The sequence below is a fragment of the Anopheles ziemanni genome, chromosome 2 (genome assembly GCF_943734765.1).
Source record: "Anopheles ziemanni chromosome 2, idAnoZiCoDA_A2_x.2, whole genome shotgun sequence".
Lineage (NCBI taxonomy): Eukaryota > Metazoa > Arthropoda > Insecta > Diptera > Culicidae > Anopheles > Anopheles ziemanni.
Genome location: NC_080705.1, coordinates 55,145,464 through 55,158,582, shown reverse-complemented (window position 1 = coordinate 55,158,582; position 13,119 = coordinate 55,145,464). Strand labels below are relative to the sequence as shown.

At 47.2% G+C, this 13,119-nt stretch overlaps 1 protein-coding gene across 3 annotated transcripts in view; it reads right to left on the bottom strand.

The window, feature by feature from the left end:
• Positions 1-776: 776 nt before the first annotated feature.
• LOC131282396 (transcription factor mef2A) overlaps positions 777-13,119 on the bottom strand; it is a 61,061-nt gene continuing 48,718 nt past the window's right edge. For 2 of the 3 annotated variants that reach the window (XM_058311849.1, XM_058311848.1), the window contains one exon: positions 8,178-10,049. In XM_058311849.1, the coding sequence (XP_058167832.1) occupies positions 8,233-10,049 (1,817 nt within the window). In that variant the 3' untranslated portion in view covers positions 8,178-8,232. Of the gene's footprint in view, positions 2,842-8,177; positions 10,050-13,119 lie in introns of those variants that run through there. The other variant, XM_058311850.1, reaches the window with a different exon arrangement.

Below are 13,119 nucleotides of genomic sequence, written 5' to 3'. Positions count from 1 at the left end.
ATTTGATTTGATTGCTTACCGTCCAGTAAGTGTGTCTGTCAAAGAAAATATGTTTAAATAAAGCTAAAAGACATATTATTGCTTCCCGTTTATAGCATCCTGTAGATTAGTTCTTTAGAAATTGGGTAGTTTACAAGACAACCCACCGAAGAGTTCTCTTCCCAAAGCACTGGTGTTTTATGATTCACCATCTGAAAAGTATAAGTTTTGCGACCGAGGGAGAAATGCTTTTAAAAGTAAAAACAGAGTTGCTCAAGCCTTGTCTTAAATATTCCCTAGGCTATGAAGCCACTGATCTTCAAAGTGGCAAATGAGAACGTTCATATAAGGCTGTGATTATTATTTTTTCACACTTCGATGAATATTCGAGGAAATTGTTACGGGGCAATAGTAACCTATTTGGCGTCTTTTTCAGTCAATGGACAAACTTTCCTACTAGAAAAGACATTTTCAGATGTCACACAGACAACAGACAAAAGGACGAAATAAAGGTTACAGTCATAGAAGATGTCTATTTGCAATTATTACTCTAAAATCGCTAGTGGAGAAAATAAGAAACAACCAGGGGGAACACAAGTTAACCAGAGTGGACAAAATAAATTTATGAAATGTATTATAGGTTGCTACAAATATTGCAAAATATAAATGTGACTCTTTCTTCAGTAGACTTTCGCTTCAAGAGTCGATAAATAGATGATCTTCTATTGAAGACTTTGAACACCAGAAAAAGCTATTACAAAAACTATATTACATCATTGAAACTTGATGAAAACAGTAGTTAGGTTCAATAAATCATGAGTTGAGAAAAGATAAGGTCGCCCCATATTGCTGCATTTTCACTATTGCCCCTAACGATCGTCCTGCAATCGAAACAGAACTAATTTCCAACTCGCATTTTCTACTAAAGACATAAAACGTATCGATCTCTCCACCGCGGGACATCGCGGAACGGGAATCCCTTGGAATAGAGTTCACCAACGTGCTTTCTTCTACTACTATTTGGCATACCGAGCGCCTGGAGTTGTCCTCTCGATGATCGTCAAGCACTTCTTCATCATTCCGCATGGGGGAGATTGCTTTTTATTAGTTGGTGATTTGTACATTTTTGGTCGCCCCAATTGCGGTGTCCTTTCCCGGCTAGACCCCTGTTATTTCCGCACCATTCCCGTGAGTATCTGAGCACCGCCGGACCGCGGTTGGCTTGTGGCTTATCATTCCCTTTCCCGGGGCGTTCCTTAACACTACTCTTTTATGTTACATTGTTGCACACAGTTCGTTCTTCCCCACCGAAAAGGAACTGCGGTGTTAGTCTCGTAACTTAGCTAGTTCCCAGCCCTTGCGTAGTGTGTGTTTCTATATACAGTGATCGTGCTTTCATTGGCCCCCTTCCCCACCCCCACGGCTACATCGTAGTCTCCGAGTCGGGCGGTGTGTGATAGTTCAGATTGTAGGCCGGCGGCCCACTGTTGAGGAACTGCATGGCCCGGAGACTTTCGCGCGAAACCGACCGTCTGTGGGGTAGCGCGGGGATCGTGATCGGATCGCTCCCATTCCCGTTCGCCGTCGTCATCATCTGCCCACCAGCGTTCGCGGCCGTTAGATTGGCGAACACATTCTCCACCGGTTGTGAACCGGCCGGTAGTCCGCCGCCCGACGGGGACACATTGTAGCCCCGATTGGTGACTCCCCCGGGTGCCATCCCTCCGCCGACACCACCGCCGAGGTAGGAGCTGAGGGGACGTGTTCCGTGAAAGTTGGAATAGCTCGAGCGGACCGACGGTGGTCGGTTGGTTCCGTTGGTTCCGTAGTACTCCTCGTTCAGCTCCGGACTGTGGTTGAGGTTGGTGGTCGAATGCTGGTAGACTGGGTTCGACAGACCGGCCACTCCTCCTCCTCCGGGTCCCGATGGCAGCTGAGGCGATGCCGCCCACGAGGTTTGCTGCTGGAGGAGCGGCGAAGATGAGTTCATGTTGTAGTAGATCGGATCGATCGGGCTGTTCGTTCCGTCCAGGAGCGTCGGTGTGTGGACCAGATGTTGCCTCCGGTGTGGCGGAAGAGGAGGCAACTGCTGCTGCTGCTGCTGCTGCTGCTGCTGCTGCTGCTGCTGCTGCTGCTGCTGCTGCTGCTGTTGTTGCTGGTGTTGCTGCTGATGATGCACCATCTGGTGATGATGTTGGTGCGCTCCGAACGTGTTCAGATTGTTCGTGGTGTCGGTTGTGCCCGGGCCAAAGTTGTTTAGCTGCCCTAGGATGTAGTCGTTGTTCAGCGACTTCAGATTGGACTCGGTCAGATCGGGGTTTTTGTTGTGCACGAACGGCGGGAACGTCTTGGTGAGGGTCATCGTACCGGCCGCATCCTCTAACCCGCCCGCCAACTCCTCCGCCTGGTGGCGATGATGGTGCTGTTGCAGATGCTGCTGCAGCTGTTGTTGATTCAGCAGCTTCGTGACCGGATTCTGATGATGCGCCATCTTCCGACGGGAGTTACGCACACTGCTCCGATGATGATGGTGGTGATGATGGTGGGCCGCCCCTCCACTGCCGGACGCGTTCGTGCCGGATGAGGAGGAATGGCCAGCCCGACGGCTGGAGGTGCTTTGGCGGGCCGAGGTGCCACCTGACGTTCCCCGCTGCATCACCGAGCGCCGTTTGACACGCCGCGGTGTCATCGGTTTGGGGCTGAGGGAGGACGGCGCTCCACCGGCCCCACCGCCCATCATGAGATCGTCATCGTCATCGTACGCATCGTTCGGGTGCGCCCCACGGATCGTGTCGACCGACCGGCTGAACTCGATCGAGTACAGCGATTGACGGTGCTTCGATTTCTTGCTAGTTCTGCTCACTGCATTTTTTTATCCCACGGAGCGGAGGGGACGGAACCACAGGGCGTGTGCGTGTTTGTGCGGGTGCGTACCCAAGGATGGAGGGACAGGTTCCGGAGTGAGGACGAAGACGGAAAAATAAATACAAAAAACCAGAGGAACAAAGTAAGATACAGAGCGAGAGAGAAGAGGGTGGAGAAAAAGAGAGAAAAAAAGGTAAATAAAATTAACAAAACATTAGTAAAACATATCTGCACAAAAGTAGGCATTGGAGTGGAAAAGGAGCGAAATGGAGATGGAAGGGAGAAAAAATGTGATGGAAAATTGTGCCAAAATAGAAAAAAAAGTTGTTTGCGATCATTTTCTATCAAATTTAAAACGTTGGTAAATGCTTCATCATTATCCTATCTCATGTTTGGGTTTACTTTCGTAGGTTCAGATAATTTTCAACGTTTAATGAATTTATATATTTCTTTGCCAAATTTGAGGAATTTTCATATATGTTCGCTAGATTGAAAGATGAGAAGCGTTTCTGAAACAAACAATAAAATATTTGGATTATGCCAACAAATGTTCCATGAAATAGCAATTAAAAATTAGAAAAACAAGTTCACTAAACTAAAAACCCTATCAAAGGCCAAAACTTATTTCACGGAAACAAATTGCTTCAGTAAAATAAAAATAAATTAAATTGAATTTATTCTAGAAGCACATAAACTTGACATAGAAGCCCCATTTGCGTCCTCGGGTGGCTTTAATGTTGCAACCGGCATTAAATTGGCGACGGAAAGAGCGTGTTGAATAAAATATTGATCGACCGCAATCACCATCATCGTCAGCTGACTGGCGCTCGTCTGCGTGGTCGAATATGAGGAGGAGGAAAAAATATAAAATCGATTGCGTGACCCGGCTCGAACCGAACCGAACCACTGCTGGCCTTCTGGGGTGACGCGCATTGACCATGAAAGCGTACTGCAGGAGCCAGTAAAGACGAGTCCTTTCGTGTGCTGTGGTTTGAGATCGTCTTGCCTTTGCCTGGAACGGTAGTGTTAGCACACTAACGGTGCAAGCAAGCAAACCAAACCGACCGACGGAAGGTGGGCAACGGCCGGCTAAAAATAGGATCCACCCGAGAGGATCGATTTTTGTTCAGCTTGGCGCAGTGGTTTAAGGAGGTCCTCGCTTGGTAAGAGGTTGCTGAATCAAGTCTATGGTTGCGGATGGCAATGCGCAAAAATGCAAAGAGAAAAGAAAGTGAATCTGTGCCATTTCGAACGGAGGTGAAAGAATAAATGATAATTTACTTTATTCCTTTACCAAACGGGTGCCATTGTGCTAAACCAAAAACCAAACCGTATGTGTCAATAGTCAGAATGCTGACAAAGCGTTTGAATTCGTGAATTCTAATCAAACCGATGCAGACGGCAGACGAACACTTACCAACTTTTATTCTTCAAGATTGAAAGATCGTCGACATTTTTACAATTGTCTTTTTCCTGGGAGCATCGTTTCGAAAATGAAGAAACAAGGAAGGATGGATGTGGGATGATGGTTGAGGGGGATATCCATTTTCTTGCCGTTAGTCCAGTCCTTCGTGGGGTTGGATTGGATTTTTGTTTCTTAACACCTTGTTGACGGGAGACGAAGATCTTCGTCTGTTTTTGACTCAACGTTGAGGACGGAAAGACGGACATGTACGTTGCACGCATACCATTGCACAGTCGAGCATTCGGGTTATTGGTTCGTTTCGTCGTATCCGTTTCGATCGGTCGTTCGTTACCGGGGCAGCTGGCCCCGGTGACAGCAACTAGTTTTGGGAAAAAAACGCCCGTCAACAAAGTGTTAAGGTTAGCTAAGCCACTACTACACGATCGCTAAGCCGCGCGAACCCGGTTAGTTTATTTTTCTACGGAATAAAGCAAAATATTATTAAACCATATGACTGCGAAGCGCAGCAGCACGACGATTCCGATGTAAAATATGTACACACCCAACACCTCTTATGCGGATTGATGTCCATGAGTGCCTCACTTGTTAGGGTGGCTTATGAGAGGAGCGAAAGGAATATTAGTCTCTGTTTCGTGTAACGAACGGCGAGAGTATCCGATCAGGATATCTAAACGATTTGCTGTGAGATAAATAATGGTTAGGGAATAAATTACTACAAAGTCTGAAATTAAACATGATGTAGATTACGGTAAATATACAATTGACTACCATTAAACATACATTTTACTTTACATCTACTACAAAACCCCATAAGACGGACAAAATCTTATCGATTTTAAAGTAAACCGAATGTAACAGCATGGTAAATCGAACACAAACATTGATTAGGACGCTGCGTACAGTTTTTCCTTTCCTTCGGTCGTTGCTGCGGGGCGGAAGGGCAACAGATGTAATTTAAAAATAATACCCCCATTGTGTTGTATTCACAGATGTTTCGCTCCAAAAGCAAAATAAAAAGGAAGAAAAGCACGTATGTTTTAGGTAGACAGATTTTGTTTTAACTTTTACTTAAAATCCCATTACGGTTACACGAAAAGGTCGATTGAATACAACATAAAATAAAGCTTAAAAGTGAAGTACGGGTTCTTTTTAAATACTTTAAACGTTTTTTTGTTTTATTTTTATTGCTATCTGCTTTATACCTGGACCTCACCCAGCGGAGGCCAAAACGCGAAAACATGGCCCGCAAATCTCGAAACCAAACCGTTGTATTTACGAAGATTTAGGGGAAACCAATTGTTTCATTTTTTTGCTTTTCTTTTATATTTTTCACTTAGTTAAACTAATCACAAAAGTATTCCACTAAATTCGCATAAACTTCCTATCATTTTCGCGGGAGGTTTTGTGTTTTGTACAAAGAAGCTATTTCTTTCGTCTTGCTCGTATAACAGCTTTTCGTAGGCCATATCCTAAAGACTACCGGCACGTGATGGGGCATATACTCAAACAGTCACGGGAAAAATGAGCGTGCTATCAAACTTGTGTGTGCATGTTTTTCTTGTCTTTACTCTCTATAAAACAAAATACTAAACTCAAGTAACAAACTTAGCTCCCCGCTGTCTGGTGTCTAATTGTACCTAGATTATTTCTCCTACGGCTTTTTAGCCCAGGGCAGAGCCTTCTTCAACGGCGAAGGCTTTGGTTGCGGCGACGTGGCCGTCCTTGGCAAGCAACTAATGATGGTGTTCTCCCGATTTCGCCGATTTGCCGTTGGGAAAAATTACTATTGACCGAACTTCCGACAGTCAATTACGCTTCGTCTGCAGCCATCTTTGTTTTTCTTCTCTCGAACACAGTTTTTTGCGGCTTCTATTCTATCTTCGTGCGCTTTACCAGATTGAATACAGACGACTTAACGATGCAAGGATATATGAACTACGGACATCTAAGTAACGATTGGTTTAACATAGCTTTCGTTGCCATTGGCAACACTCGAATACTACTAACCGGAACGACGGGGTGAAGGTAACACAGTCAAAAGAGCTACACGATCGGCAGAGAACACCCGATAAAGCCATATTCGATCGTGAACGAACGAACTAACGTGCTATGATGCCCTTTGCCTCCTGACTTGTCGAACATGGGCATAATCTACATATAGTATTTTCTACACTTTCTTTTTCTACTACGCCTAGCGTACAAGAGCAAATCCCTAATTGGCTTTAGTTGGGAAAAGTTTGATAAATTCGCGTAAAACATAAACGACACTACGTATTTCGTGTTTTGGTTAGGACGTCATTTTAAGGAACATAGTCGCTCCGAATGTCTTTTCGTGCGAGGAAACGAATAGCACAAGAAGTCTAGTATAATAGGTCTATCATGTAACATCGCGTCACGGACTAATCTAACCTCCCTTAAGTAAACTATACATTTGTTGATCTTTTCTAGCGCAGAGAGCCTCCAATAGGTAGTAGCTGGGGTACAGATAAATTATTTGTTGAGGAACAGAATAAACGGTTTACACTTGTCTAACAAACAATGGAAATTACCATTTCGAAAGATTAATCTAACAGAAAACGTATTCTGTTTCGAATTTGATGCTACATTTTCATTGATACAAACGCTCAATGCTGCATATCAAAAGAGTCCTAGCAGCGCCTACAACCCGACCGGTCGGGGCCGTGAACCCAGTGAAGCTTGTTAGAGACTGGCACACAAACAAAACTCTTCCGTTCTATCTCATTAACGATTTCTCGCACCGTGAGCGAGAAAGGGATGAAATAAAATAAATCCACTCGGCTTTGCGCAAAGCGGCAATTAAAAAACCGAGCGTGGCGTTACATTTCCCAAAACGGACTCCCCCTTAAATCTTTCCAGTGTTGCGTTATTTTGCTGTGGGTGCCATTCCTCGTCTGATGGGTTCGTGGAAAACCTTGGGAAACCACCCTGCTCGGAGGGCGGACGGGTGAGGGGAGAATGGAAGGAGAAAAAACATCCGGAAATTGATATCATAAATCGTTGATGCGACAAAACGCGCGGCAACACGGCACATTTTCCCACGCAGCACGGCGCACTTCTTCACGGAAGAAGTGAGCAGTAGGCGACCCCTTCAACCTTCCCACCCCCACCTCTAATACAGTTTGTCGCTGACGCAACGGCGACCGAAAGCGATTGCAATAATTCCTACAACCTTACACGCGCTCTACTAGGATATCCTCCTCCTTCGGCAGCCCTTGTCGGCGGGGGTTGGCAAGAATCGCGGTAGTGGTAAGAGAGCCACATCCGTCACGGGGTCACGACTCCCTTTGGCGACGGATGGAACGCGTTGCCGCCAGCAAATCGAAGCGGGAAACATTCATCCTATCATTAGGCATTGCCTTCTAAACCGCAGGCGGGGAAAAGATGTGCGGAAGAAGAAGGGCAGACATTTCCACACCAACAGTCCCGTCCCGACGCATGGAAGGCACGTCCGGATCCAGGGCAAGAAGGAAGGATTAGTAAACGCCCCACCAGTGGGGGAAACGATGGCGACATGCTGGTCCGTGGAGAGTGGGACGAGGTCACGATTCAAAAACTCGGTAGAAACTCTTCTATTTAGTACTGCGCGTCCCTCTCCGTGTCCTCGTACATATCGTCCTGTCCCGCTATCAATAATTTAATCCCGGAGGACGAAAAAGGAAGCATAACGGGCCTGTGTCGAGCGGTTTCTGTCCACCCTCTTCTATCGTTTCGCTAGCGTTACACTATCTCTCGCTCGACAACAGTGACACGACGTCATCCAGCAGGAACGCAACTTCTCGGCAAGACTTTTTGGCGCCTTTGGTATGGATACAAACTACCCCCCGCTTCTCACAACAAACACGACGCTTTCGACACGATGTTTCGTTCGTTCCCGATTCGAGGGAGTTTTCTTGAGGAGCTTGGGAGATTAGCGGCTACTTCCGGGGGCAGTTCTTGTGGGCTTAGTTCCCGGGATGCTCTAGGATCACGTAGTCCGGATAGGCACCGTTGTTGCTGCAGAACGATCGTGGCCGTTGCTGCTGATGATGATGGTGGTGATGGTGGTGGTGATGGGAACTGGAACCGTTTACCGCACCACCGCGACCCGAACCGCGCCTACTTCGGTACGCCAGCCGGTCCTGCGACTTTGCCCGGTGCATCACCATTACCGGCAGGGGGGAGGCGTTGTTCACGGTGTTGGCGCCACGATGTTGCTGCTGAGCAGGAGGGTAACAGCCCGGTGGGAAGTTGTTGTTTTCCGAGGGTGGAGAAGATGGGAGGGCGGCCGCGTAGTATCCGAGCGGTTTACCGTTCCCCACCGCCAGGCCGGGAAACTCCCGTATCTGGTCACATTGCGTGGCCGTACTCGGCAGACGCCCACTGCTCCCGCTTCGGCTGGCGGGAGGGAGCTGACCCGGGAAGCTTCCAGGGCTATTTAAAATGTTACTGGTGTGGTTGTTGTTGTTGTTGCCGTTGGTGTGATTATTGTTGTTGAGGTGGATGTTGTTGTTGCTCGAATGGACGTTCGTGCCCGGCCCGGTTCCGTTGTGCCGCCGGGCGATCCGGTTCAGGTTGGGAGACCGCGTGACGTACGCATTGGCGTTCGGCGTCGGTGCACCGGAATCGCCGGCACGCTGGTAGTGCTGCGGGAGCGGTGGCACTTGCGGGTGTACCTGCGGCACGGGAGATCCTCGGCCACTCCAGGAGCCCGCCGTCGGTCCCATCATTCCGACGAGCGAGTTGCGCTTCTGCGGCGAACCGTTTGAACTGCCCTGATGGTGATGACCAAGCTGTTGGGCCGATCCACTCAGCGCTTGCTGCTGCCGCCGGCCACCGCCTTCTTCCTCACCCAGCGGGTGCTGATGTGGGTACGGGCCGTTGCGTCCACCACCCTGCAGCACCCCGTTGAACGGGTTGCTGATGCCGAAGTTGTTGCTCCTCGGTTGATAGGATGAGGCACTGCGTGGGATGAAGAACGTGTCATCGTCGCCGGCTTCCGACGATCGCTGTCCGTGGACCATGTCGGCGTACCGGAGGATGCTGACGCTGCTACTGTTCTTGCGCAGCGGATGTTGGTTGTTGTTGGTGTTGTTCAGGGCGGCCTGGTGGTGCTGGTGTTGCGCCTTGCTGAAGCTCGCATTGCGACTGAGACCTCGCGCCGGCGGCGTCGGAGGCGACGACTCGGTGCTATCCTGGTGCTGCAGCAGGATGACCCGCGAGCCGCCGCTGTTGATGCTGCCACTGTTTGTCTGCGGCGCGTGACTGTTCGTGTGCGTGTGGTTGGTGTACTGATGGTGGTGCTGGTGGTGCAGACTCTGCGGGCTGCTGTTGATGAGGCTGGTGAACGTTGATGACGGTGAGGATGAGGATGACAGGAGGGTGTTAGTATTCGAGGGTGAGTGGCTGTTACTAGCGGTGGTGGTGGTAGTGGTGGTTACGACTGGACCGTGCGGTCCGTTTAGTTTCGCCTTCGCCAGCACCTCGCCAAGGCTGGCCCCCGTGTGAGTGCCTGTTAGCCCGCGCGGACCATGCGGAAGCGCCGGCGGGGCTGGCTCTTTGATGGGAGGCCCACCACCGACACCGGTACCACCGCCAACGCCACCACCACCACCGTCCATGGTGCCGTTGGCCGTCAGCAGCAGCAACTTGGCGCTGCTGGACGCTTGCTTCAACTGTGTCGAGTTGGCACTGTTGGTCGTCGGTAAACTACTATAGCTCACGTACATGGGATGCACGGCCGTGTGCTGGGGACTCTTCGCGTCGCCTCCCATAAAATCGACTGCGGAATAGAACAACAACACGGGGTAGAGGTAGATGGTAGAGTAAGGCAGTGGGCGGTAGTAGCAGTAGCAGTAGTAGTAGTAGTTGAAGTAGTAGAAGTGGTAGTAGCAGATCACGTCGCAACGTCGAACGAGGAGACAATGAAGAAAAAGACGAATGAAATGAAAGAAATAGTATTTAGAATTAAACAGATTGAAAGAAATGACAAGTAATAATCAACGATGAAAGAGATTACTAACAGGACCAACAGAAGGAAAGGACAGAACAGAAAAGCATAGCATGGAATGAAACCTCTTATCGATCCTTCAATAGTTCTATTATTTCCAGGTATCACTATTGTGTGAATACACAAAAATGTTTGAGATAACAATTATTCCCTATGTGTCCAGAGTTTCCTTTGAGCATTCATTGACACTGGAGATAATTTATAAAGCTCCCGGGGGAAAAGTTTGTATGAAATGAATGCATGGGGCTATTGAGGTCAGTCGTGCACGTGCTTATGTAATGGAGAAGAGCGAACTGGTGGTGGGTGAATGTGAAAATGACAATTATATTTCGCGAAGTTTTATAGCAGCTTGAGTAGTAAATAAAACCCCTTTTTTTTGCTTAAAATAGTAAAGTATGGATCAGGATAAAAGAGTTGTATTTACACGAGGAAACAGCATGTTTCTCAAACGATCTTTAAACGCTTCGGAGTAAAATATTCGAAAACGATAATGCAGAATTTTGATTTACAGGTATTTACATTTCTCTGCCAGTTCATAAAAAATTTAATAAACAAAAAATTTATCTTTTTACCATCTTTTAATCACTATTTATTTATTTGCAACTTATACTTTTGAACATTTTTCAATTTTATCACATTGAAAAATGGGATTGGTATGCAAGACTAATATACAATTGAAGTATGGGGTAGGTTATAGGTATCAGAGGACATTAATTTTGATTAAAACGTGATTCCTTCCGTTTGTTTCTTTTCTGTTTTATTGTAAAAAAAATCCTATCTGACAAAATCTGAAACACAGGTGACCAATCAAAGACGCATATTTGTGCAAAAGCATGCAAAGTAAATATTTGTCTCCAATGTGTTGTAGCATAATTTGACAACTTCGCAAATAAATTATGTTCTTGCGGAATGAAGCCGTTCACATTCGATCGAATTTTCCGTACGCTTTGGTTAACCTCAACATGAGTGTTTACAATTCAATCGATTTTTCTAGCAAGTCGCTTGCAGTTTACATTTAATTAACCGTTGGTTGGTTTCAGTACCTGCTTCAAGATTGCTCATTAAACATGCAGGTCTTATTTGGCGGAAGGAAATTTCCAATCGCAGACCCGGTTGTCGCATTCATGCGAGGCAATTAATTTATAAACCGTTCGTGTGCAATTTGAATGGGATCGGTGAAATATGAGCCACCTCTTTCAGTTCTCATTAAAAAGCATCGCGCTTGTATGCGTCCCTCCGGAATAACGCTCATTTGGCACGATTAGACGTCAAATATGTCCTTTTTCGAGAGAGGGCACGTACCAGGGAAGGAAGGATGAGATACGATGGGGCTCCTCATTGTGTGGAGTGTTTTTATTTTCTCAGCCCACAATTGTCGGGTGAAAGCTAAAGCTGAAAGATCTCCAGCAAACATTCGAGCAACAGGATGAATTTCCCGAGAACTGAGGAGGGCTGAAGCTGGGCGCTTCATAAACCGTAAACGCGGGGACATTGAGATTTTGCCAACCAGCAACCAGAGTCACCTAGGTCAAGTATGGTTCACACATACACACACGTACACAATAAACTCGGAGTGCAATCCAGGTTGACGGAAGCGGATGAATTGTTCCGCCCCGATGTGCATGAAAATTTAAACATTATTCCCGTCACATCCTGCATGTTTCGTCTCACATTTTCCCTCCTCCTCCCATATCACATTTCCTACCCTTCAGCTCCGTTGTAAATATTCTCACAGCGCTCGCACACCCTCAACTAAACGCATGAGCGATTATGTGCGGCCTTCAATTATTAAACGCTATTGGCTCTTGGGCGAGACTTGGAGGCACTTGCGGATTTGTTGCTCTTTTTCACATCCATTTTCCAATCAACGGCCGGGCACGTCATCGGCAGCACCGGAGCATAAGCGCGAACGTGAACGGATAAACCACTCTAGATCCCCGGATGGATGAACAGATTTGATCAATTTTTGGCCCAAAATTGATTTCCATCCCGGCGACGAGCCTTGAAAGAACGGCGTCGTGTGTTGAAGGTACTTAAACTAAAATGTAATAAAATTGAAAACAGGAAAAGAACATAGAAAGGACGGGCCGCGATAAAGTTTCCCGCTAGGGAAGGAAAAGGGTAGAGAAGCAAAATGTGCATGTGTGTAGGTGTGTACAAGGCAACACCGTCTTCGGGAAGCGTCTCGAAGAATGCAAATCATTCACTTTAATCCTCGAGGGTGTTTGGAGGTCTTCCCCTTCCGGGAAGACGAAACGGCTTACGAAGAGGATTCACTGGAACATAAAGATGTAAAGAAGTCCCGTACCATCAGAATAACCCCCATCCGCAACGCCCTTCCTTCCATTCTTGATTGGGAAACAAGGAGCGGCGCTTTTTCCGGCGGACTAAGTGCCCTGCTCACATCGAAAGAACAGAAGCGAATTTTCGGGAGCTTCATTCATCTCTTTGTAAGAAGTGGAGGCCAATAAAAGGCGCAAGAATGGGCGACCCTAATCGCACGCCCAAAAAGTGATGATTTGGCCTGAGGGAAAATAAAATTAGCGGACGGAGGAAGGACAGGGGAGGCGCCATAAAATGTGCGGTCATCCCTAGTGCCGAATGTTCGTCTAGGGGCAAGCGTTGCCACAAATCAAGTGTTCCCACAAATTCAGAAGCGGGTCCTAATCGCTTCGGGATGTACAATCTATCAATCAAATTGATCTTTTTATTGCAGCCAGCGGGATTTCACCTTTTGGTGTATGTTCCGAAAAACATCAAACAAAATAGCTGGTGAAGAATTACACATTCCATTACAGGACAGTATTTAGTCACGACACGTTTTCTACCAGGATAAAATACT